At 39.3% G+C, this 24,872-nt stretch overlaps 1 protein-coding gene across 3 annotated transcripts in view; it reads right to left on the bottom strand.

Annotated features, from left to right (window-relative positions):
- The window catches only part of LOC139445054 (protein Wnt-2b-like), a 71,394-nt gene that overhangs the window by 7,142 nt on the left and 39,380 nt on the right, over positions 1–24,872 (bottom strand). Inside the window, exons 1-4 of one of the 3 annotated variants that reach the window (XM_071226121.1) lie at positions 20,297–21,112; positions 14,163–14,398; positions 7,452–7,732; positions 6,935–7,199 (exon numbers count right to left, since the gene is read on the bottom strand). In XM_071226121.1, coding sequence (XP_071082222.1) covers positions 6,935–7,199; positions 7,452–7,732; positions 14,163–14,398; positions 20,297–20,382 — 868 coding nt within the window. In that variant the 5' untranslated portion in view covers positions 20,383–21,112. Of the gene's footprint in view, positions 1–6,934; positions 7,200–7,451; positions 7,733–14,162; positions 14,399–20,296; positions 21,113–24,872 lie in introns of those variants that run through there. The other 2 variants (XM_071226122.1, XM_071226123.1) reach the window with 2 other exon arrangements.

Below are 24,872 nucleotides of genomic sequence, written 5' to 3'. Positions count from 1 at the left end.
AATATATACATTATAAAAATGAATGGCGAATGCCTCGTGCTGTGGCCCACTGCAAAGTTGCCATCTTGATCGACTCTGGCACGGAATACATCAGTGATGGCCGGTGATGGACACATTCTGTCTGAACCTGCGGCAATGTGCAGTGCCTAAACCCTACTTAGTTCACATCTCGACAGGCAGGGGGCGCTGAATCTCACGTGAGACGCTGAGGTGTTGGCATGGAGCAGACACCTCACTTTTCACGCAGTTAGCAAGAATGTTTACTGAATGGGAAACCTCCCCTGTATAACATGTCTCAAATAAAATATAATCTGACATTTTCTTCAAAACTCAATCTGTTCCCATTTGCGATATGAAATCTTAAACATGTTTGGTGCACCCAGGCACACGTCTTTTCGGACATACCTCTGTAGATGGTAACTCTAGATTCGTTGTGTCATGGAATTTACCCGGAAGAATTCAGTTTAAGTACATTAGATTACAAATTATTTTATCATTGCATTGTATAGCGGAAGACCGATGTTTCTATCCCCGGCCGCGTCATACCAAGCGACGTTAACAGATCGTACTTGTTACCTACTTGGCGCGCGACATTAAAGGGACAAAACACAGACTGGTCAATATACTGTGGGGTATCCTTGTTAAAACTGTGGCATGCTATATCAATGGCCTGGCACTATAAAACACACATTAGTCCAGACTAGTACAAGCATCTACACACGTAAACCTAATTTCACCTCACATTATCATTTCATGAATATGTTCTTAAAGTTCTTGGGAGAAGGGAGATTTCATTTTCCATTCAAACAATATCGGCAACAACACATTACGTGGAACTGGACAGGAGTACGTTTTCACGAGTTGTCGCTACAGATGAAACGTGACATTGAAACCTAATTACATTCCAAGGTTGACAGTTTTGAGAGGTATCGACTTTCTCAAGTTTCAGTGTCTTCGTGGGGCTTCCGGGTGGAGGACTCCCAGCATACTTGTCGGAGAAACATTTAAAGCGAACATCCGTGGCCAGTGACAGCAGGGTGCGGGTTGAAGTCAGTAAAAAGACGTGTTTCTCATGATTGGACAAAGGTTTTTTAACTTCCTTTAAAGGTTGCAAATCACATAAAGGATTTGACTCTTATGTGCAACTTGACCTCTTTGGGTCAGGCTTCTCTTGGGTCCAAGGTCATGGTGACCCCGAGTAGGTTCCAATCCGAAACCTGACACAATATCCACGTCAACGCCAAAGAATAATCAGTCTCGATTATCTTCCGAAGTAGATTCCATTTGGTGTAAAGGGCACAATACTTGGGAATATTTTGTGAATAAATCACTGAAAATCAGTGATGACACCTGGTTTCAGTCCTGCTCTACCGGTGAAACCTGCCACAATTTGCAAAAAGCATGGCGTGTTCAAAAAGTGTTCCGGCGCAAAACCGAACAAATGGTTTCTTTAAAGTGTTTAAAATAAAATAAACTATTTTGGACAGATTGTTGTAGGGTCGGTCGGTTCATTGGAAGCAAGAACTTATTTTAATAGGTTTTTTTATATAGGATGAGTAATTTGTCTTGATCATGTGTTTCAGCGCAACGTTATCAACCCTTGGGTTGCAGATACAGATCACAGTGTATAACATGATCTGTTACTGATAATGGAGTAAAAACCATCCGCTACAGCCTGCACTGCACTTAAAACATATTTGAAAACTAACCACAGCCAAAGGACGATTCCAATAGAATAGGGTCATCTGATCAGACGATGTACATTTATACACAGATGAACCTCAGACAGTACAATTCGTAGCACGTGCATCTCACGCAAGATCTGATATAAGGCTCTCTGACAGTAACAAAACTGTTTTGTAGGTTTATAGTCTATAAAAGTTAACCTGAAACTTATGCACCATCAAACTTATGCGTCCTCTTTAGGACGTACCCCTTGTGACCCGGGATGTAAAAAAGTCGGATCCGGTACAAACACGAAATTTGAGTTTAAACATCGTTTTTTAACAGTGCTTAAAAATAAAAATATATTAAGGACAGGTCAAAAGATTATTTTTTAAAAATCTTGATCGAAATGTAAAGGCTCTACCTCAGGAAGAATTTTCCTGGCTTCGCCATACATTATTTTCAGCGGAAGTTCATTTCATGCTTGCAACGTGCTGTCACTCGTCGTCTATCCACTACGATGTAAATGTACTCGACAACAACTGACAGATTCCATCTCAAGTCTGTTCCATGTCGACGTCTGACCATGCACACACCACTGCAGCTATATCTCGACACGGGGATCACACACCTAAACAATCTGCCTCCATCGGCGGCTCATCTTGACAGGTTGAATGCTACAGATTGACTTGTTATAGTCTTCACCGCTTGGTGCCGTCTCAGGGTATGGATCGCTTATACGATAGCCTGCCTTCATTCACACGTGATTAGTTTTTATATACGGCAATACCTACAGCAGTTGCATATAAATAGATCATATGACTGCATATTACATGTAACTACGTTTATAATGAACACTCTTATAACGAACTGACGGATATAACGAACTGCCATTTGCTGTATGTTTTGTATATGTGCTTATATATAATTACTAATTTTGTACTTGTATGATTTAAAGTGTTTTTACAGGAAATTAAATTCTGCGTGAGGGCGAGTGAGTGAGTTTGGCTTAACTCCGGTGATAACTGTATTTCGGAATGTGGGAGGTAAACCCGAGGTTATGCAGTTCTTAGATGTTACCTATTTGGTGAGTGAGTGAGTGAGTGAGTGAGTATGATTTTACGCCGCTTTTAGCAATATTCCAGCAATATCACGGCGGGGGACAACAGAAATAGGCTTCACACATTGTACCCATGTCGGGAATCGAACCCGGGTCTTCGGCGTGACGAGCGAACGCTTTAACCACTAGGCTACCCAACCGCCCCACCTATTTGGTGAAACCCACGTGCACGGCTGAAGAGTCCATGACCGTCGAACTATAGCGAGTAAACCGAAGTTCGAGACAAGGGGAGCGACGCTTTATGCAGTGCCGAAAAGAATATTGCCATAACATTACCTTGTCTTAAAAGAAGGGATGCGAGTTAACGAGATTTTACTGTATTCAGAATGAATCGATAATTCAGTATTGAAAGATAATACAACTGTTATTAGTCACCTATTTTTCAATTTACAAGACAGCCTCTGTGGTCAAGTGGATAAAGCGCCTCATAGCGGCAAGTCGGTGGTTCGATACCCAGCCCGCGTCATACCAAAATACCTCAAAAGATGGTAGTTGTTGATTAGTACTGGATCCGTATTACGGGAATAAAACAAGGATCGTATACTGTGTCTGAGGTAAACAGCGGCATGGTAACTCAGTAGGTTAGCACTACCAAACCGAACTTGTACAAGCAGCCAAACACACATGGTTGCACGTCGCTAATAGATTTTCTATATAAGTGCAAACATCTTGAACGCGACGTTAAACCTCACTTCACCTCACCAATTGACAAGTTCACGTACATGTGTTCAAGTATTGGGCTATCTATTTTCGTGATTCATTACTTAAACTGAAGATGGATACTCGCTCTAGCCGGGCATTTTAAATGGAGAAATTCTGTACAGTTTGCGAGGAAGACAAATCAAATTACACACCGTCCCGCAGATGCATCTCAACGTAATATTCTAGTGAGAAACATAGAGTGTCCATTTTCAAACAAGATAGCTTTCCTGACATATACATTATGTTTTAATAATTGCAAATCGAGTAAATATATAACATCAACGCCATAAAATAATCAGAAATTACTAAGTTTGTTCATGTATAAAATTCTAAATAGCAAAACTTAAATTCATATTTTCCTTTTTTTTAATTACAATAAATATGAAAAAATCGAGTTAATGTGTATCGTCAACGCCAGAGAATAATCAGTTTAGACCATCTGCAGTTACTACGTTTATAACGAACATGTTTATTATAACGAACACGGTTATAACGAATTGGCTTCTTAATCCCGGCCATTTGCTCATAACGAACTACGGTTATAGCGTACTAAAATTAGTTCTTTATAACCGCATTTTACTGTAATTTACTTTCTCGATTTTATTTGCAATAAGTATGGAAGTTGTATTTTTATTCAATGAAACAAATATTCGTCGAGGTGGAGGTTTATTTATTCTCAGAGACAAACCAAATAGTTAAAGCACATATGTTGATTAAACGGTCTGTTCCTTTACAAGAGTGCAATGGCTGTTTCACAGACTGTGACACTAAAGCATTACTGTCACTTAAACAATACCGTTAGCACTAACCCCTTATGTTTGACAGGAGCATATATATTCTGGGTTTTTTCTTAATTAAGACAAAATATTATCTTAATTTAAACTTTTTTCAGTTCCTCAATTTCGATATTTTTTATTTTCCGTTGACAAAAACTTACTGGAAAATTGTCTTAAATTTGGGTGTAAAAGCGTTTCTGTGACATATAAAGGGTTAAAGACGCCCAGCCACGTGTATTCTAAGCGCAATAACCCCGGCCCAGTATGAGAATAATCTCTTATAGAATCCGACATATTTGACAGTTCCGAAAACACAGTTTATAAAGGACATTTCCACGGTTCAGACGACAAGCGTCCCGGCAATATAAGCTGTACCGCGCTCTAGGCGATCCCTTCTACACACAACAAAACCTATTATTCGGAAAATTAGATTTTGTTAATCATAACATACATGTTTACACGGTGAACGCGGCTCTCGTACATAGTAGACTTAGAGGTGACAAAGGGCAGATCGTCGTCAATGGAAGTCGGTCCCCAAAACAGGGGAGGTAATTCTGCAGCGTTCGACCCGTATAGTCATGAATTAAACATTAAATTTTAAACTGCAAACTGTAGAATTTAATTAGTGTCACTTTTTCCAGGCAGCCAATGTATGGTTTGGAAAATGTCATTCAAAACCGCAAAAGCATGTGTGAAAAATACCCTTCTTTGTGATATGGCGACGGGGACTATCGGATCTAGGTCCAGTAGTGTTGACAAGGGTAGTGTACGTTATGGGTTAATCAGTGTGTACAAACAATGTATGTGCTCATCTTTCACCTAGGAAAAATAGCCAATGTTCACGTGACGAAGAACACGCCGCTCCATCCTCTTTTTTAACAGGCTCAGCAGGAAGGAGGATAAAATACGATGAGGTATATTTCAATAAGTATTTTCATACATACGAGACAGAACCAGACACATCCATTCAGATTTTGAATAGACAATGAGCCAGTAACATCGTGTCAAGTTTTCGAGACAAAGACATACGGGTACACTGAGGTGAATAGTTTGTAGTATACATACGTATGCAGTATCACTGAATGTAATATGATTAATTTTAGAGAAAAAAACAAATTGAAAGAATGCAGGCCGGGTTTCTAATACATGCTGATCTACGGTAAACAATGAATAAAATGTTTCCGTTTGGGAACCCTGTTATGAATTTTGAATAACCCTCATACAATATCTCTATCGAGACGGGTAGCCACGTAAACTACGGTTATAACGAACACGCTTATAACGAACTGACGGATAAAACGAACTAACTTTTTGGTCCCGACTATTTGCTGTAGTTATGCTGTATATATGCTTATAACGAACTATGGTTATAACGAACTAAAAATAGTAGTCCCTTTGAGTTCGTTATGACCGTAGTTTAATGTATTGAGTTTCGCACTTTGGGTGATCTTGAAGATGAGGATGAGTTTGAACCTCTTTGTCCATTGTAAGTGGAGAAAACTATTCTAAATGAATACTTTTTTCCTGACCTTATTCATCAATTCTCACCTGCCGGGCTTAAGAAGGATATTGTTATTCGATGGTGATGTATCTGATATTGGCATCAAAGATGTGTTTTGAACCTGAAGTTTGCAGTGTTTGGCGACTGTTTTCAGTCAAGTAACGTTTGTAATTTTCAATTTTCAAGTATATGCTTTCTTTTGCCTGGCTCTTTATATAACTTTTAATGACAACCGCCAGCGTAATTAAAAGAAAAAGGTCCATGTACACGAATATGACAACATCGATGCAGTGTTCATAGTGTGTCGGTATCTCAGTCAAATATCAGTCAAATGGGCACTCTCTACAACATATTTTATAATTACCGTATATCCTCTATTAGACACATGGACGTGTACTAATTTCGCGCAAGATTTACGGAATCCCAAATTTTGCAGTCATCTTTAGGGTATATGCCGTTTCAAAAGGTGAGGTGAGGTGAAATTGGGTTTTACATCGCGTCCAAGATTATTGAACTTTAATAGCGACGTACTTGTGTGTGTGTGTGTGTGTGTATGTGTGTTTGTCTGCTTGTACTGGTCCAGACTGATGTCGAATTATTGTGCTAGCTCACTGAGATACCAAGCCGCAGTTTAACCCCACACAGACACAGTATACTGACTCCGAGCCGACCAGTCCTTGTTTTAGCCCCTTAATGCCGAGCGCCAGACATGGTAACAACAAGTACCATCTTTTAACGTATTTCAATATGACGTGGCCGGGGATTGAACCTCGGACCTTCCGCTCTCCGGGCGGACGCTCTACCACTAGACCACGGAGGCGGTCCCGTTTTCAAAGACACGGGAAATACCGAAAGTGAAAGCGTAAGTTCATGTGATATGCATACTTCACTTCATCAGATGATGGAATCGTATATTGGTTTTCCAGCGTCTAATAGAGGAAATACGGTAATATACTATAGGCTTATGACATTCTCGAGTATCATGAATATACATAGATTAGTATTAATTCGTACCAACCAACGCAGTGACTGACACGGGACTGAATCCAAGGACTCCACATTACTCCTCATGAAGTGAATCGAACACACGTTTTATGCGTCACGAACGAACGCACTACCCAGTGGGCTAAACCACTGTCACGATAGTAAAATAGTACAAATATAACTCACCTATTTCCAAATCCCGTAAACAGTAATCCGGTGACATTTCAAAATACACTAAATCCGATCTGGTGGGCCTCTTGTGGTTTTTGTTGGCTACTATTAATCCCGTCCCTTCTTGATTCATCATCACTTGTGTGGCGCCATTATACTTTGTCTTGAGGTAATCACCCACGCGCCGAAAATCCTGCATCGCTAGCCAGCACGTGCGAATTGCACACGACCCGCTAACTCCATGACATTTGCACTCTAACTTCCGGAATCGCTTCACGGCCTGAAAATTACAAATTACAAATGAACTAATTTAACATGGCAGTACCTTTCAACATTGATGATTCAAAAACATAAATGTGAACATAATTTATCTTATTTTTTAATGAAGTTCCGACAGGGCACGTTTCCAAGCTAGTTCGGTTTTGAATATGGCGCTCTCCAAACTTAGCCTCTGTTAGTTCGACACATTGCCACGGTACATTCAAAACAGCAATGGAAAATATAAAATATTAATGTATATATCACTCCTTACCCTTCTGCCCGCCCTGTTATTATGCAAATTCATAAGGGCACGTGCATCACGAACTTTTCTCTCCTTGGCGTCAATGAACATCCGAGAAAACTTGCTTCCATATTGGACCCAATCGGAACATCCTCCCCAGTCGAATTCGCCTCGGCTGTCGGAACTCGTCCCTTTCTTGCTTGGGTCACACGCGCAGTCGTGGAGCTCGCCCTTGCTGCATGCCCGCGTGATGGCGTGAACCACGCCTGCTGATGATATGGCATAGACGAAAGCTGCTTCGCGGCTTCCTACTTAACATAGCGAGACAAAGCTGCAATTATTACTTGTTATTTGACATATTTGTAACATGGCGATGTCAACATAAGAATACCAGGGTGCTGACATTCAAACGAGGAAACATTTGGAGCAAAACGGAAGGACAAGGTTGAAACTCATCACCAAGTACTTTTATCAATTTAGGATGCCCATGTGAAGATCCGGGATAGAATTGGTCTTCAGCAACCCATGCTTGTTGTAAGAGGCGACTAATAGGATCGGGTGGTCAGGCTCGCTGATTTAATTGATGCATGTTATCGTATCCCAATTGCGTAGATCGATGCTAATCATGTCAATCACTGGATTTTCTGGCCCAGACTCGATTTTGTACTGACTCTCGTCATATTGCTGGAATATTGCTGAGTGTGGCGTTAAGGGGAAAAACAATAAAAAAACAAATTTAGAATGAATGGGTGTTTCCCGTTGTGTGCAACTTTGAACACTTTTCAGCAAAACCGGCAGGGGTTGCACAGGTTGCACCTGTGTTGATATCCACCCGGATCTTCAGCGTGACGAGCGAACGCATTACCCACTGTGCTACCTTCCCCCACTTCTGGGTGGAACTTAAATACAAGTGGCAAAGACTGACTCAACCCCAACAAGGGTTAAGAAACATAAATGTACGTTTATGATTCTAACGAATTTATATTAATAATCATCAATTTTAATATTTCTTTATAAAACATGGAAAGGAGTTTGGGTATAAGGACGAACTTTCGAAACATTAACACTGAAATTTCAATTTGATATTAAGAAGGATGTTTTTAGATGGACCACGTTCAACTATCCAGTGTCCATTTACAATCCAGGGTCTAGTGCCACAAAACGATCTTAGCGCTCGCTAAGAAGATCGTAACTCCCGCACGTTAACATAGAGCCACTGTAACGTATAAACGTCTTTGCATAGACTTACAACTGTAGCGCTAAGACCGCTTTGCGGAACGGGGCCCAGGTCCAGACAAGGAAACTCGTGCCATGTGTGAATCTGGGATATTCTCGGTATAATTAGTGGGCCATCATTAACACTAGTTTGAAATAAATCAGGAAACTGAGTTAGCTGACCACCAAAATGGCCTTGATAACCTGACTTTCTTGGCCTGCCAATTGAGCCCATCCTATGGCTCTTTAAGCTTCTGTTTTGTCGGCTATAAACCCGACGTCGTAACCACCAACACATCTGTGATAACATTGACGGCATGTAATACAGTGTGTACCCCCTATCTCGTATGCTTAAGCGTTATCATCCCAATGTTATTAGAGTTAATACTATGGGGATCTTGTCACGATAAATTACTCTACGTTTCCTTCGTGTCACGTCCTCTGTGACGTCAGTGCATTTGGCTGCGGTACTAGCACGCACAACTGATCTTATATCGTTCGGAAACGAGAACCAGTAATTGCAAACACAAGGGTTTGTTCCTATGACGTCACACGCCCACCTGACGAAATACCACTCTTAGGGTTTACTCAATAAGGCTTACCTTTTATACAGGATTGATGGCGGTAAATACTACAGAATATCGGAAATAACTTTTTTGTATTACACGAAACACAAATAACGCACGTTATCGACATTCTAGCTTCCGTCCGTGCGGATGAAGACGGGATGAGATGTTTTTTAATGTTTATGCCGTAAGTATTAGGGAAAAACAAGAGGATAGGTACCATTTTTACGATAGTACCTTTAATGTAAGGTATATGTGATAAAATCGCCCCAAACCGACTTCGGTATCTCTACACTCTCAATGGCGTATCATGTTCCCATAGTGTATCAGGGGCTAGGCTCCCAGCGGGACATAACATTGTCTTTACATAGTACAACTATCTCGGTATCGTGTTAAAGACTGTGCGTTATCTCGCGAGAGCCATTGCATAGCCAGGGAGATTTATTTTATATACTTAAGTGGCCCTATTCATGATGCGGTCGGAGACTAAACTGGCTTAATTTCTGGTTGGTCGTAAATTATTTTTTTATTTATTAAAGGTATTACTGTTTGTATGGCACCCATTTTTTATAAAGTAAATTACTCAAGGTTGTTAAACTTGTTTGTATATTAAAAGATATCTTGTGGTTATAAGATATTGTAAGTTTAATATTTCAGTTGTCTGAGCGTCTGGCATTTAAAAAACGAGTGTAAGAATGGTAAGTAATAACTTCACTTAAATGATCACAATCTTTGTTTGGGGCTAAAGTTTCTCATTAAGAATTTTAAAATGTTTCAAAAACAATAAAGTTTAGGAATTTTTTTTTCAAGAAAACGAATATTTACAGATAACAAGAACACAAACAATGATGGCCCTGGGTTTCCAAGTGTCAGCTGATGTAAGGTGGTCGGTATTCATATATGTGCAGACTATCCCGCTAAATACACATTCTATTCATGGGATACTCTAACAAGAAATGTCCATGGTGGAAAAATGAAACATTTCGAATAAACCAGAAATATGAAAAAAACAAAACCCTGCGTTATCGCCGTTCTCTCAACACGTAAGTGCAAGCAGACGAACCGGAAACACATTTAGAATGAATACTAAGTGCATGTCGGGAAAGATCTGATACGGAGCCAAGTTCGCCACCATTCGTATGCATTTTTAAAGACGCATATTCCACTTGTTGCATTTGGCTGCGAGTGGCATCTGATTGTCTTGTCTGCCTGAGTTATTGATTCTTTCGGGGCGTCACGTTCCGTGAGGTGAGGTGGGGTTTAACGTCGCGTTCAAGATTAATACGCTTATATAGCAACGTGTGTGTGTGTGTGTGTGTGTGTGTGTGTGTGCGTGTGCGTGAAGGCGCACGTGCGTGTGTCCGTATCTTTTTGTACTAGTCCGGACTAATGCCGGTATTTTTGTGCTATGTCACTGAGATACCATGCTTCAGTTTAACATGGACACCAACCCAGACATAAAATAATAACTCCCAGCCGACCAGTCGTTGTTTTTATCCCCATAACGCCGAGCGCCAGGCGGGTTAACAACAAGTGCCATCTTTTAACGTCTTTTGGTTTGACGCGGAATTGTATCGAACAGATGACGGAGGCGGTGGAGTTAGCGTGTGTTGGGATTTGAGGGCGACTGTTTGATATTCGCGGGGCTGGGAGTTTATTGAAAATAGTAAATTGTAAACGAAAAGTCTTGAAAGACATAATTATGCTTCATATTGTTGGAAACAAATAATTATCTGCCACAAAAATTACATTGTTTGCTCATTTTTTTTCTTAATCAAATATCTGGTTTTGCAGCTGTTGCTGAAAAAATATTTGGTCTCAATACAACTCATTATACTCAACATCGAACACGACAGTGAACTTTGTTTGCCATTTCTTGAGTGTCCGGTTTATGGAGTGACCCGGACTAACAAGGTTCAACTGTTTGGAGCGCTTTCATTTCAGTCAAATGTTATATCCATTATCCAGGGCACTTTATGATACGTTCTGTTTTTAATAAGCTCTGCTCAAGGACTGTGTATGTTTGGAATTATAAATAATAATTTCCTGAAAATTTGGTACTGTATATAATTTTACAATGGTTGCTAATTTCATTAAGTATGTTATTTAAAAATCAAACCATTTCTGACACACACGGGACATCGAAACGTAATTATTTTTACGTAATTTCAAATTTCCTCTGCATTCGTCAGATAACTAATGGATAGAAGGAATCTGAACAAGCGCGAATACCTCGAGTGCCTTAAAACCCGTAGCCAGAGAATTCACCGCCCTGAACAAATCGTCTTGGGGGTCCTAGTGAAATATGGATTGGACAAAAACGGAAGCGGACCAGGTAATTAATCTTTCAGGGGACATAAAAACGGGCGGGGATATTTCAACAAGCTTGTTATGAGCCGAGAATTACTTTCGACTTCGATGTTGTTTTTTTAAACTGTGAAGAATCATTACAAGTTTTTTCATTCCAAATTACTTGTGATCACGTGTCTGACCTTTCCTCGCCCACCAAATACCTTTGTACGGAGCCCAAGACGAAGAGACCCGGGGTAATTATTTAACATGTGCGTGTCAAGACATTTGTTAAGAGCGTAAGCTGCTTATAGCTGAGGATCGAAAGCAATTAAAAGTAAACAAATATCTGGCACGAATAATGAATAATATATGTAAATGAAAAATATATTGTCAATTACTGATGATTGAATTATGAATTATATACAGTGACCTTTGTTAAGGCCATGCTGGTCTTCAGCTGTGCACATGTTTTACGCCGCAATCAGCAATATTCCAGCTATATGACGGCGGTCTGTAAATAATCGTGTCTGGACCAGACAATCCGGTGATTGACATCATGAATACGATCTACTCAAATGAGATACGATGACATGCATCAACCTAGACAGCGAGCCTGACCACCCGATCCCGTTAGTCGCCTCTAACCACTAACATGGGTTGCTGAACAATTCTAACTCGGAGTCACGTGGTTAGCCTGTATGAATAATCAATGATTGATAGATAAGTATCCATGACTCGTTAATCCGGAGGATTGTACTGTCAACTGTACTGAACGGAATAACGGGCTTCCACTGTACAGTTTCTCCTCATCAATGTTTGTTCATTGAAAGTTGACACCTCATTTAGCACATACAGTGTAGAACAAGACTAGGAAGCACCAGATGTACGGATATATCTTCAGCATTGTATCACACACACACACACACACACACACACACACACACACACACACAAACACAAACACACGTAGTCACAATAACACACACATAATCACACTCACACGCACGCTAGAAACACACTCAAAAACAATCTCATAGAACACGCCAAGTCACCAACACACACATCACACTACAAAGCACGTTGTCCCTATATTATAGCTGAGATATAGCCGGTGTTTTAACACACTAATCAAGCACCATCGACGTCAGCTAAGGCCAAACACGCAGACAGTGTCTTCCCCAAATGTCATAGCTTGAATATTTAATCCAAATATTTTGAAAAGCCACTTAATCTTTAATCAGATTACCTTTAACACTATCATATTCTGCAAGTGGGGCAAGTCATTAATCTTAGTGTTTTCATATTGTAACTGAATAGCTTCCCAAAGTACCGCTGTCAAAACGCTCGTTCTATCATAAAGACTGTCAGTTCCTTATAAAAGTAGAACTAAGATTTGCAATCTGATCATTGGCCCTGAAGCGGAACGATTAAAGTTACAATACCGTTCCCTCCCAAGTTAATGGCTTCCCTAACATACTGGAATTTGGTCTGTCAGTCATCACTGGGCGGGGTGACGATTGGCGACAGGTCAATTTTAACCGTGACACAGGTCACCAGAGGTCTAGGAAATCAATTAGAGAGGCAGCCCTCTGGAAAGCAGTATGAGGAGCTGAGTACTACACGTGCAAAACGAGTTACTGATTAAATTATTTTTTTAGTTAACCCTTTATCTTTGGGAGCGTATTTAATAAATAAAAGAATGGTTAAATACGCACAAGTACGAGTGATCAGGGCCCTCGCATATCGCGGGTTCGCATCCCTTCCCATGTCTACGGCCCCTTGACAGGATTCAGTCTCTGTTTGAAAACATAGCTGACTGTTTTGTATTTTTCGTTTCGCGTCATTGGTGTTCCCAAAGCTTTAAAGTCCTCTTTTCACAAGTTTATGTCTGAGCGAGGGAGTAGGGTTTAACGTCGTTATATACAGTATCTCAGTTAGGAACGTCGGTCTAATGCTGGAGGATAGTCCAAAGTTACAAAAGACTTACGCGTTTACCATTTTGGTGAAACCCGGACACCTCGAACCAAGGAACATAATCGGAGCAGACCCTGGATTCGAACTCAGAAAGTGCGAATCTTTGCGTCTCTAGTAGATCCGTATACACATGGCCGAACATGTATATACTACTCAAAAGAAGTTAAGAACATCCGATATTCTCACATGACTATAGGTAATCTGTCAAGGCCGTGACCCATAACATATAGTCAATTGAAAATACTCGGATGTTCTTTAACTCTCCTTTTGTGTAATATATAAGCGTAATACAGGGCGTTTCATATCGGCCCCTTGGCTGTGTCCATGCCTATACTATTGTTAAGAGAGGGGTATTTTTTAGATGAAATAAACATACAAGTAATAACTGGACATCCCCCTTTCGTAAAAAGTGTTGGTCTGTATATAATCGATTCTGGACCAGACAATCCAATGATTGACATCATGAGCATCGATCTACGCAATTGGGATACGATGACATGCATCAACCAAGTCAGCGAGACCGACCACCCGATCCCGTTAGTCGCCTCTTACGACAAGCACAGTCGCCTCTTACGACAAGCATGGGTTGCTGAAGACCAATTCTAGTCCGGAATCCTTTCGGAAATAACCCGACCCATTGCCCTGACGATTAGCTGCACTCCATCCTGTTGTTTTGACTGACTCAACTCCTCACCTTTCAACATGACCTTTCCAAACACCGAGGCATCCCGGTCGAGCGTGCTGCAGTTCCAGCGCTGGGATTCGAACTGGTTCTGGCATTCCTCTACGCCAAGCCGCGCTCCCTCTCTAAGGCTGACCATTACATCCGGGTGACTGCGGCAGAGTCGTCTCTGCTTCCCCACCAGCCCAGGGATGTTGTCGCACAGTACCCCAGCCCCCAACACCTGCAGGGGCAGCTGACTTATAAACCTGCAAAGTAACAAAATAGATGCAAGTGAGTGAGTGAGGGGTTTATTGCTGAATTGAACAGTATTTCAGCTAAATAAAGACATGTCAGCTTGATGTGGGAGGAGAGTCCGAAGTGATGCAGGTCTCAGACGTTTACGTGTGTGTGTGTGTGTGTGTGTGTGTGTGTGTGTGTGTGTGTGTGGGCTAAAAAAAACGGTAATTTCACACACAATATCTTTTTAATACACTGACACGTAAAGCACCAATATCTTCTTATTTAAATCGGGGCGGTTGGATAGCCTTGTGGTTCAAACTTTCGCTCGTCACGCCGAAGACACGGGTTCGATTCCCGACATGGGTACAATGCGTGAAGCCCATTTCTGTTGTACCCCGCCGTGATATTGCTGGAATATTGCTAAAAGCGGCGTAAAATCAAACTCATTCACTCACTGTTACACTGTGCTAATTAGCTTACGCCAAAGAAGGAGGAATAATAATAATAATAATAATAATCTTGTAAAGCGCATACCTCCGCAGGCAGTGTATTTCAAAGCTCTACATTATTATTATCCTGGTCAATAGATCAGTGTGCGCTAGATGTTTCGTCCTCAGCTCCCTAGGGAGTATACAACCCAAGCTGTCTGTGAGGCGCTAGAAGGCTAACAGTCACATTACCATCTCATTCTACCGGGTACCCATTCACTGCGGAGAGAACAGAGGCATATCTCGAACAAAGTCACTTTCCCAAGGAGCCACCACATATGCTACATGTGCTTCAGTATGGGGAAGGGCCGAAGCCCTAACACTCTCCGTAAACGTCGTTAATCTGGATGGCACCGTTCCTCGTGAAATCATCAGGATTAGAAACTGTTCGGTTTAGCGAGCTGTGGATGCTAAGTAATGTCATTACTGTACTGTTACTGTATATTGACATTCAGTAAAAATCGTCCGGAAAGCGAGGTTTCCGGATTAAAGGGGTTCGACGTTCTCGCTATCACTGTATATTATTCTAGCAATGACTGGGAACAGTGCCGAGTCAGTGGCTCAGTGGAATTGGACGCCAATTTTAACAATGTTCTTGTAATATCACGGCGGGGCTGAATAGTCGTCACATATTGAAGCCATGTGAGGAATCAAAGCCAGTGATTCAGAGACAAGATAGCACATCCATTAACTCCTAATATCCCATGGTGTTAATAACACCAGACATAGAGTTTACGTGTTGAAAAGTGCCATAATCCATTTCCTTGGTGGTTAATTTCACATAGAAAAATGAATCTTTTTTGTTTTATAAACAAATATCTTCTGTGTGTATTTTTTGTTTTGTTTAATGTAATGTCAATGGTGCAAATGGCAACAGAGTTGTATCTTTATTTATGTATCTTTATTTATAACTTAAACGAAACATTCTTCAAGACAAGGTGACATATATAGCCATTTTTATCTTGTATCCATCTACTCTAGAGTAATTTATGTCTTGAAAAATATATAATATATACTATTTAAAAGAAGAACACCCGATTTTTGTTTCATATAACCCATAGTTAATCTATCATGCCATGTCAAATTAACTATAGTCATATGAAGAAAATGCCTTGACAGATTAACTATAGTCGTATGAAGAAATGTCATGAGAGAGTAAATAAAGTCATGTAAAATAATGTCATGACAGATTAACTATACTCATATGAAAATTGTCATGAGAGAGTAACTATGGTCATATGACATAAATGCCTCGAGTTAACTATAGTCAATGAAAAACAATTTTGAGTTGAATACATTTAGGTACGATAACACAGGAGAATGAAGTTAACACATTCATTGAGTAACTATAGTTATAAGAAAAATATGCCTTCACAGATTAACTATTATATGAAAAGAAATGCCTTGACAGATTAACTATAGTCATATGACATTAATGCCTTGAGTGATTGACTATAGTCATATGAAAAACTATTTTGAGTTGAATACATTTAGGTACAAAAACATGAAGTTAACACATTCATTGAATGGAATAATTGTGAGAAAGCGTACCATATTGAATAACAAGGAAAGTAAAATTCCTACAGGTCACGGAACGCACAAAGTAAAACCCATCTTATTTAATAAATCTATCTATAAGCTATATGTCTGTCTGTTAATAAAGCTCCAATTGCTATCCCTCCACAAAGTATTACCGCCACAGACCTGACTCTGGTGTGGACAGCGTGGAGGCCAAACTATCTATATTTAATGCAATTCTGCTCTCTGGGATATTAGTAACCATTAAAGTTTAATCAGAAACCTTTGAAGTACGGCGGTAATCAATCAAGACTGCAAACGACTCACATATCACGGAGTGAACCACTGTGATTTATCCTCAAATCCGCACCAGACAAGAAAATTGGAAACGTCACAACCTTGTGTAAGTTTAGAAGTTCGGCGTGTAAACCTTTAATTACACGCGTTGAAATCTACTACAGGGATCGTACAATTATGTGAAAAAACACCAGGTTTGTGAACTTGAGAAGTTCCAACTGCTGAAAATACAGACCGGGACAAGTCTTATGAATAATACGATTCATTTTTTACTTCAAATTTAAATTATTTCCGGATATCCTCGGTAATGAGGATAAGCGGTCTCTTTGCCCATCACGAAACTAACACCGATATACAGAAGTATGGCAAAATGATGAATATATTTTCGGTGATATATTTTCCTGTATCACTTCATTATTTCTACAAAGAGTTTTAAGACATAGCTATAACCCTGAAATTCCAATTGTTCTAAGGATGTAAATATTTAAAGGGACCGATTGAACATACATTACCATGAATAGCTTTGACTGAGGGAATCTATGAATAAATCAGATGTGCTAATCGAATAATGGCGACAATCAGCAAATGCATGGTATTACATGACTAGATTATCAAATATCTCTCTTTATTTATTATTCAGCTCGCTTGTCTCTGGTTTCTCGGGCTATGTGATATTCGTTTTTGAATGTCACGAACTTCTCCTGACGGAATCGTTATTTTAAAAAAAAACATCGATTCTCTCATGTTCAAAATGACTTGCCTCCACTTTATGATATATTTTATAATTGAGGATTTTATACAAAACAGTAAAAATGATGAAACGCTTGGTGTATGAATTGTTATACTTATTTAATATCTACCTCTACTAATCTAAATGCCTAAATTTCGAATGCAACCTTCAGATGGTGTACATGTATGTATATCCAGTTTTATTGCCATTTTTGTATTTTCCAGTACAAGAAGAAAATCCGTATCTTTGCAACCAGGTACAAATGCTATGATGCTCTTGCACAACATGTTACTTAATGCTACTGTTCAACTGTTATTCTTCGAACATTCATCCCAACACAAAAGTTGAAGTTGTGTCATATAGGAAATATTGCTTTGTAATAATTAAACAGAGTATTATTGTTGTTAGATTTATATGAGAAAAAAGTTCTTAAAACAAATACTACACTTTCCTCTACCAAAGAAGCATTTGCTAAAACATAATGATTTCAGTATCACCTGGAAAGGAATAATGCAATTTAGGAATACATTTTACGGTATATTTTATTACTAAACAATTTTCAAAAGTGGATAAATTTAATGTTATAAATTAAAAAGCGTTTTATATAAAAACCTGATAATACCAATAAATAATAGGTATTATTTTAGGAGGTAAACTATTTCATTATAACACCGAATCGATTATTTTAACTCCGGGATTAAAATAAGTTCATGTTTGAAAAAGGCTTTTTCAAAACATAAAACGTTCATTAAACAAATATGAAAATAAAAATGAATATATATATATCCAAGTTTGTTAAAGATAAATTACCTGTAAGGCGTTGCATTTTAAAGATAAAATAATTCCCAGTCTCCAAATCGAAACTGGTGAAAGTTGTGAAGATAACTTCGTGAGTGATATCCTAATAATGATGTAAACGTCTACTCTGCTACAGTGGAGTTTTGACGTCTCGACTATGTAGTGTACATCAGTGTGTCAGCGCAGTGGGGCCAACATGTCACCCGCGCCACGTTGTAAAAAACAACCCTTCTTTGGGAGAACTTCGTTCGCACGGGGAGATAAATTCTACTTAGTTAGAACAAGCAACATCACAGTCCTTAAGATGACATATCACAGTGTCTATATTCCGGCATACCGTGCTGGAATGTATATAATTCTTTTGATACCATTTAGATAGTCACATGGACGTTTGTGTTTTACAATAATTTAAAATAGTTCTTTCATGCAATAAGGTCAGATTTATCACACCTATTTGTTATATTTTCATATACATATATTGATGACTTTAAAATATCAATAATAATTTTCTTTTGCGATGTTAGGTGATTGAGGTTTTTCAATGTCTTGCGAACACCTGGTGTCATCACTATTTGACTGAGGTTCATAAACACATGCTTATGATAGAGTCGGAATCGTATAACGGACTTTGCTTTGAGTCGAAATTTCTTATGATTATGCAAATGTATTTTGTCGCATATTTGACTCAACTTATTCAGCAAAACCTTTATTCAATGAAACCCCCAATGAAGATAATATTCTAATTCATTTTTTTATGAACCAGTGATAGAACATTCTCGTAAATATTTTCAAACACCCTCCTGTATATTTCTTAGAAAGATCATAACGGAACAATATTAGTTAATTAAATAGTACTATCTAAATGTTCATATTCTTCAAATAAGTAACCATTATATGCCCGTATTACAAAGACAATCCGACACTAAGAAAACTGTTAGAAATCACAATGTGTATTCTGCACAATTAAACCAACAAAACAAGAGCAGTGTAACTTTTAAAACTGTTATCATAGAATCTTAGGTTTAAATGTCTGGTCACCATACAAGAAACGAACAAAAAAGAATATATACATAATCAATATAAACTACAATTCCACAGTCATATCTTGTGAAACACTCAACTGCGTTTATAGTAACATAATAGGCTAAAGACAGAGGTTCATGTTAAGGTATCGCGTAATTAATCACGAAATAATAGCGATTATACAATTTAATTACAGATATAATATATGCATTTACAGTTCATCGGTATTATTTTTTTATCTAAAATATCAAAGTTTTAATTTGCAGCCTCCTGGTTGTCAAGTTTTGTCTAGCAGCTGGTTGGCTGCATTCCTCGGTGTGGACAACAATCCCTTCCTGACGGTACCTAGCCCTCACCACGTGTTACAGGACTTGCTTCACGTGTGTATATTCACATGCTTCTAGCGACGCTTAGACGATGCCAAATTCGATAAGTGTTTACATCAACAGAGAAATGAACGTCCATTCGTACACATATTACATCCAGTTAATCCGTTTTAAAAAGTGTCAGTTATTACAATTAACACTTAAAATATATGTCTTGTGTCAGTTATTACATTTAACACTTAAAATATATGTTTACATCTTTTCAGCATGATTAATGTCTTTGATGTAAAAAACATGACACTTCTACATACACAATTATGAAATATGTATATGTGCATGTGCAGATATTTACGTAATAGCATAATGTCGTAGAAGACCAATAACACCACAGTCACGATAATAGTATATAAACATATTGTCAATTATATTTTTTTATAATCTTGCTGTTAAAAAATATCAAAATGAAAGGTAAAAAAGCTTTTACATCGAAACACAATTTGTACAAATGTAAAACAGTAGTTTCATAGGATGAAAAAACAAACATATATTAGAAACTATGTATACTAGGACGGCTCAGGAAACTGATGTTAAGTGCCGGTAAAGCGGTCTCCTCGTTATCAGATAACGACATGTCATTTATAAGATTAACCTGTCGTCCCCTACATGATGGAGCAAGCGAGCACGCTCGCCACAGCGCCGAGACGACATGGATGAGGTGAAGAAAGAAAATGAAAAATATCTTACCACCAAGTTGATCCGACATTGGCGACGGAGACGACAGCAAAGATTGTCAAAAGGCGTGTGACATACAGCGAGGTGGACGCGGCCATATTAACGCCATTGACGAAACGCAACAACGCAGGGATTAATATCACTCACGTTTCCCAATCTTGTCAGAAACACATTCAATTTGGTTTGGAACATTCCGGTGACACCTCACTTCCAACAGTTCGTGGGGAAAATAAGAGAAAAAAATATTTCCCGTGCGAAAATATTGGAATAAGGTGGCGCAGTGCTATATTTATGTTGTGAGATGGGAGCGGGTATATATCCTCCTTAACGGTGCTATCTTGTCCGTCTCCTGCCGTTTATAATGCAAGATATAGTCCCTGTGTACGGGGTATCCGCCCTCTAAGGTCGGTCGGCCTGTCTTGAATCAGTCAGTCACTGGTATCGCTATACACTCTCGCTAGACAATACCGCGGTCCTCTCGTTATTTTAACCACCAATCGCCTTGGCAAGCGAAACACAGATTGAGTTTTGCCACTATAAAAGCCCAGTGAACTGCTTGTCTCAACATACTGGACAGATCATACAAAAACAACAAAGTTAGGCCCGAGGTTAAGCTTGGGTTTGAATGGGCATTTGACAGAGGACGTTACGCCGGTCCATCACGCTAGATTGCTCGGTAAGTGACAGAGACTTCTTCGCCTGGTATGTCCAATACTGTAACAACCAGTAAGACGATGTCGGGTAGGAAAGGAGAGTAACGCTTTCACGCCGACATCTTCGACGGCAGTGAACCCCGGCGGCCGTATCACGCTAAACAAAGACTCAGCGCCTGCCAAGAGTCTCAACTCCTATTGGAACTTAGTGTTAAATCTCGCAACACCAGGCAACATCAATTGTCACCATACGGCCCCACATACGCTTGGATCAAGTGCCCTGATGAAATATACCAATCAAGGGATTAAGCAATTATAAAATTAGTTCCACCTCACTCTACTTCACACTGTGTCCATGACAGGGAATTAAGTTGTTAGGAAAACTTTATCAAGTATGAGCAGGTCTGTTGCGTCATACGTGAAGCATTGACCCCAGGGTTCAATTCAGGCATTGGCTGCTAATTTACCAACTGGTTCTTTATTTATGTGCCGTTTTTTACACTATCCCACGCTCAATTAGCATGCACACTACACATGTGACGACCAGCTGTTTTCGAAATAAAAGAATGTTTTTACATAATAGTAAGTCACATGTTTAAATGAGACAAGTGCATTGTTATTTTATGATATGCAAATATCATTTAAAAAGTGTTGTTTTTTCTTAGTGTTTTAAACATATTAGCTGCAGCTGAATTTATAGAGTAGATTACTCCCTTTTTCATTGATATTACACAGATGCGACGGGTATTGAATATTACAAATGGAAATATTGTAACTTCCAGGAAAGCAAGCATAATGTTTCCCATGTCAAATCTAGGCACTCTCACTATGTCAACACGGAATCCCTGTCCCCTTACAACTATATTGATGAGGCTACCATTGATCAAAGGGGGAGATTGAATTGTGGAAATCGACTAAATGCGATAAAAAATGAATATCTTAACGCCGTATCTTTCAATTGAGCACGTCTGAGATATCGATGGTAAAAGTGGCCATCGCATCTGACTTGAATCCTGAAGATTTAGTGTCTGTCCAGACAGCATGGTTCCATGACCATCATAATGTATTCATCATAATAATCATCATCCATTGTGTTGCATTGGTGGTTCTAGATACATCAAACGTATCCACATATGTAGTCCTGAGATTGTATCACCACTTGTGAATCATTTTCCTCATATATGAATACTCCCAAATGATCCTTTAACGAATATTCTGCACATGAACCTTAAAGAAATGAACCTTCTGTGTTTCAGATTGAATACAAAATGTACCGAATTCCTCCCACGGCTCCATGTTGGACAACGAATACACAACACACATAATCCACATGTAGGATATAAACATCACAACAACGTTGCTGTTGTCAATAACGTTGACTTTTCCAGTTGACATTGAAACAAAAACAACCTCTTCACTTCGCCCAGAACTTTACCACACATGATGATATAGCCCCTACCAACAACTCGACAAGTCTGTGTCAGACTAGACCTACATTTAATGCAGGCCCTTGGTTAATGACCGTGGGTCGCAGCAGGTCATTCCATCCCTGACCATGCATAGACAAGGAAGTCATTTGGGTCTTTTGATAAGAAAACTCTCTTGGTGTTTGTGTGGTCAGACACTGAGCTATGCTTGTACGCAAAGGCAGACATTAATTGTTGGCCATGCATATTCTGTTCGCTACAGTAACAACTTGAACCTTTGTATGACAAGCAAAGATATCCATTGGTTGAAATAGAATGTGTTATCAATCTGTCAGCATTCTGATACAGAAGATCTGGACCAATGTTCAGGTAGATGCTTTTTTCATTAATTGCTTTATTTGAATTAGAACATGCTTACCTTTTCGCGAACACCTGGTGTCATCACTGATTTTCAATGATCCATTCATATAAATTTCACCGCTATTCCTTTTACGTCCAATGAAATCTGTTTCCACGGATAATCGAGACTGGTTATTCTCTGGCGTTGACGTTTAATATTTATATTTATTTGAACATCCAAGAGCCTAGATCCAATAGAAACATTTTGTCTAAATGGTCGCGCAGGACGGACAGAATAGTTGTTTCAATAGTAAAATATAAATATCATCAACGATACATCACTTACTTCATACACGTAAATACAGGTTGCTATACCTATACAAATTGTCAATACAGGTGAGCGGTTGACTTGCCTCTGCATGTGTTTGTGACGTGCACCAGAGGTGGGGCGGGGTTCGCTCGCCATTTCACGAACACCTGGTGTCCTCAGTATTTGATAGTGATTCGTGGAAGCATGCTCGTGATATAGTCGGAATCGCGCAATCGACTCTGCTTTTGGCGGAGATTTCTTATGAATGTGGGAGGGATTTTGTCGTTTTATTAATATCTAAATCGCACAAAGGTCTCTGCTTTTGGCAAATATTTCCCATGATTATTGAAATTGTTTTGTCGCAATGAATAATGTTTCCACAAATTATTTGTTTTTCCTATACATATTTAATATTTACTATATATTCTCATTTAAACTATTTCATATTCTTTGGGGCTGTTTTTAATATAAAAATATTCTTGTTTTATAAAATATAATAGTATACAGAAGAGATATAGAGAATACTGGGTCTTATGATGACAGTGTGTAGGAATAACACAAGTTACAGAATATTTTATCAAACTTTCTGTAGTACCGGTGCAAATGATAGATGGGTTTACATTTTCAAATATTTAAAGTCTTTTCAAATTTCACCTCACTGTTGACTGAAGCCATTCACAGGGCAGTTGGAGGCCGGAGCATTACATTATATCTGGACTTACAAAGGAGAGTTACAATGCTGTATAAACACAGAGGATGGAGACAAGTGGCGGGGAGCCAGTTATCGCCCCAGTCGAGGGGCTTGTATGCACCGGGGTGGGGGCTGGGTCACTGATGGGTGCGCGAGCGTGTTACTCCGGGTGTAAACAGGGTGTTGAGGAGGGTCGGGGGGACAGGGGGCGGGTGTGAGGGTGCACGTTTGTAAGTGTTGTCTGGACATCGGAATTTCAGTGTAAACGAAACCATTTTAACCCGACGATCTTGCTTCTGTACAACTGTCCTAATTATTAGCTGTTTCGTTGGCATTCTAGAAGTGTTGATTCAATAATAAAACGTATATCTTTATGGATAATAACTTCTTATTTATTACACACAGCGACGTTTCTATGTAGATTCTAACACCGTTATCAAACTGGAGTGACGAAAACCAAGTGTATATATATGCCTCTATTTTGTTGGTTGTTGTCACTCCAGCTTGATAAGGGTGTAAGAATCTACATCGAAACGTCGCTATATGCAATAAACCAGAAGTTGTTATCCATAAAGTTGTACGTTTTCTTGGTTCTGATTAGGTTTAACTGATTAAACATGTGCTGTGTTGTAGTGAATGGAAGCTGTGTGCGGTAAGTGCAGGTTTCCGGGCACACGGGGGTCTTACTTAAGGGTTGGGACTATTTAGCCCAGATTGTCGGGATTCAGTCTATATGGGTTTACAAAGGGAAAGGTACCTGAGAAAAGGGGATTGAATCTGGAATAACAGGGTTCAGATTAACAAGACGGAAGTTTGCGGGTTCCATACTGACAGGGTCCAGATTAACAGATGTCCATATATACTGAATCGTTCTACAAGGAACCATATAAAAATGGTGAATGGTGATTTTTTTAAGAAGAGGTTGAGTGGGAGCGGGGGTAACGATGGTGTCACGCAAACAAAAAAGGTTTTAATACCCATACCCCACAATACCCACCTCAATACCTATACCCCCGCAATACTCCAACCTCCTCAATAACTACACCCCCGCAATACCCACCTCATTTGAATACCAATACCCCGAAAAGCCGCGCCTTCTCAATACTACCATCCTCTCAAAACCCACATCATCACAATACCCCATATCATCTGACAACAGATGGTCTTT

The sequence above is a fragment of the Haliotis cracherodii genome, unplaced genomic scaffold (genome assembly GCF_022045235.1).
Source record: "Haliotis cracherodii isolate W230 unplaced genomic scaffold, xgHalCrac1.p SCAF_6, whole genome shotgun sequence".
NCBI lineage: Eukaryota > Metazoa > Mollusca > Gastropoda > Lepetellida > Haliotidae > Haliotis > Haliotis cracherodii.
The sequence above is the reverse complement of the archived record's forward strand: the minus strand, read 5'-3'. Positions and strand labels throughout refer to the sequence as shown.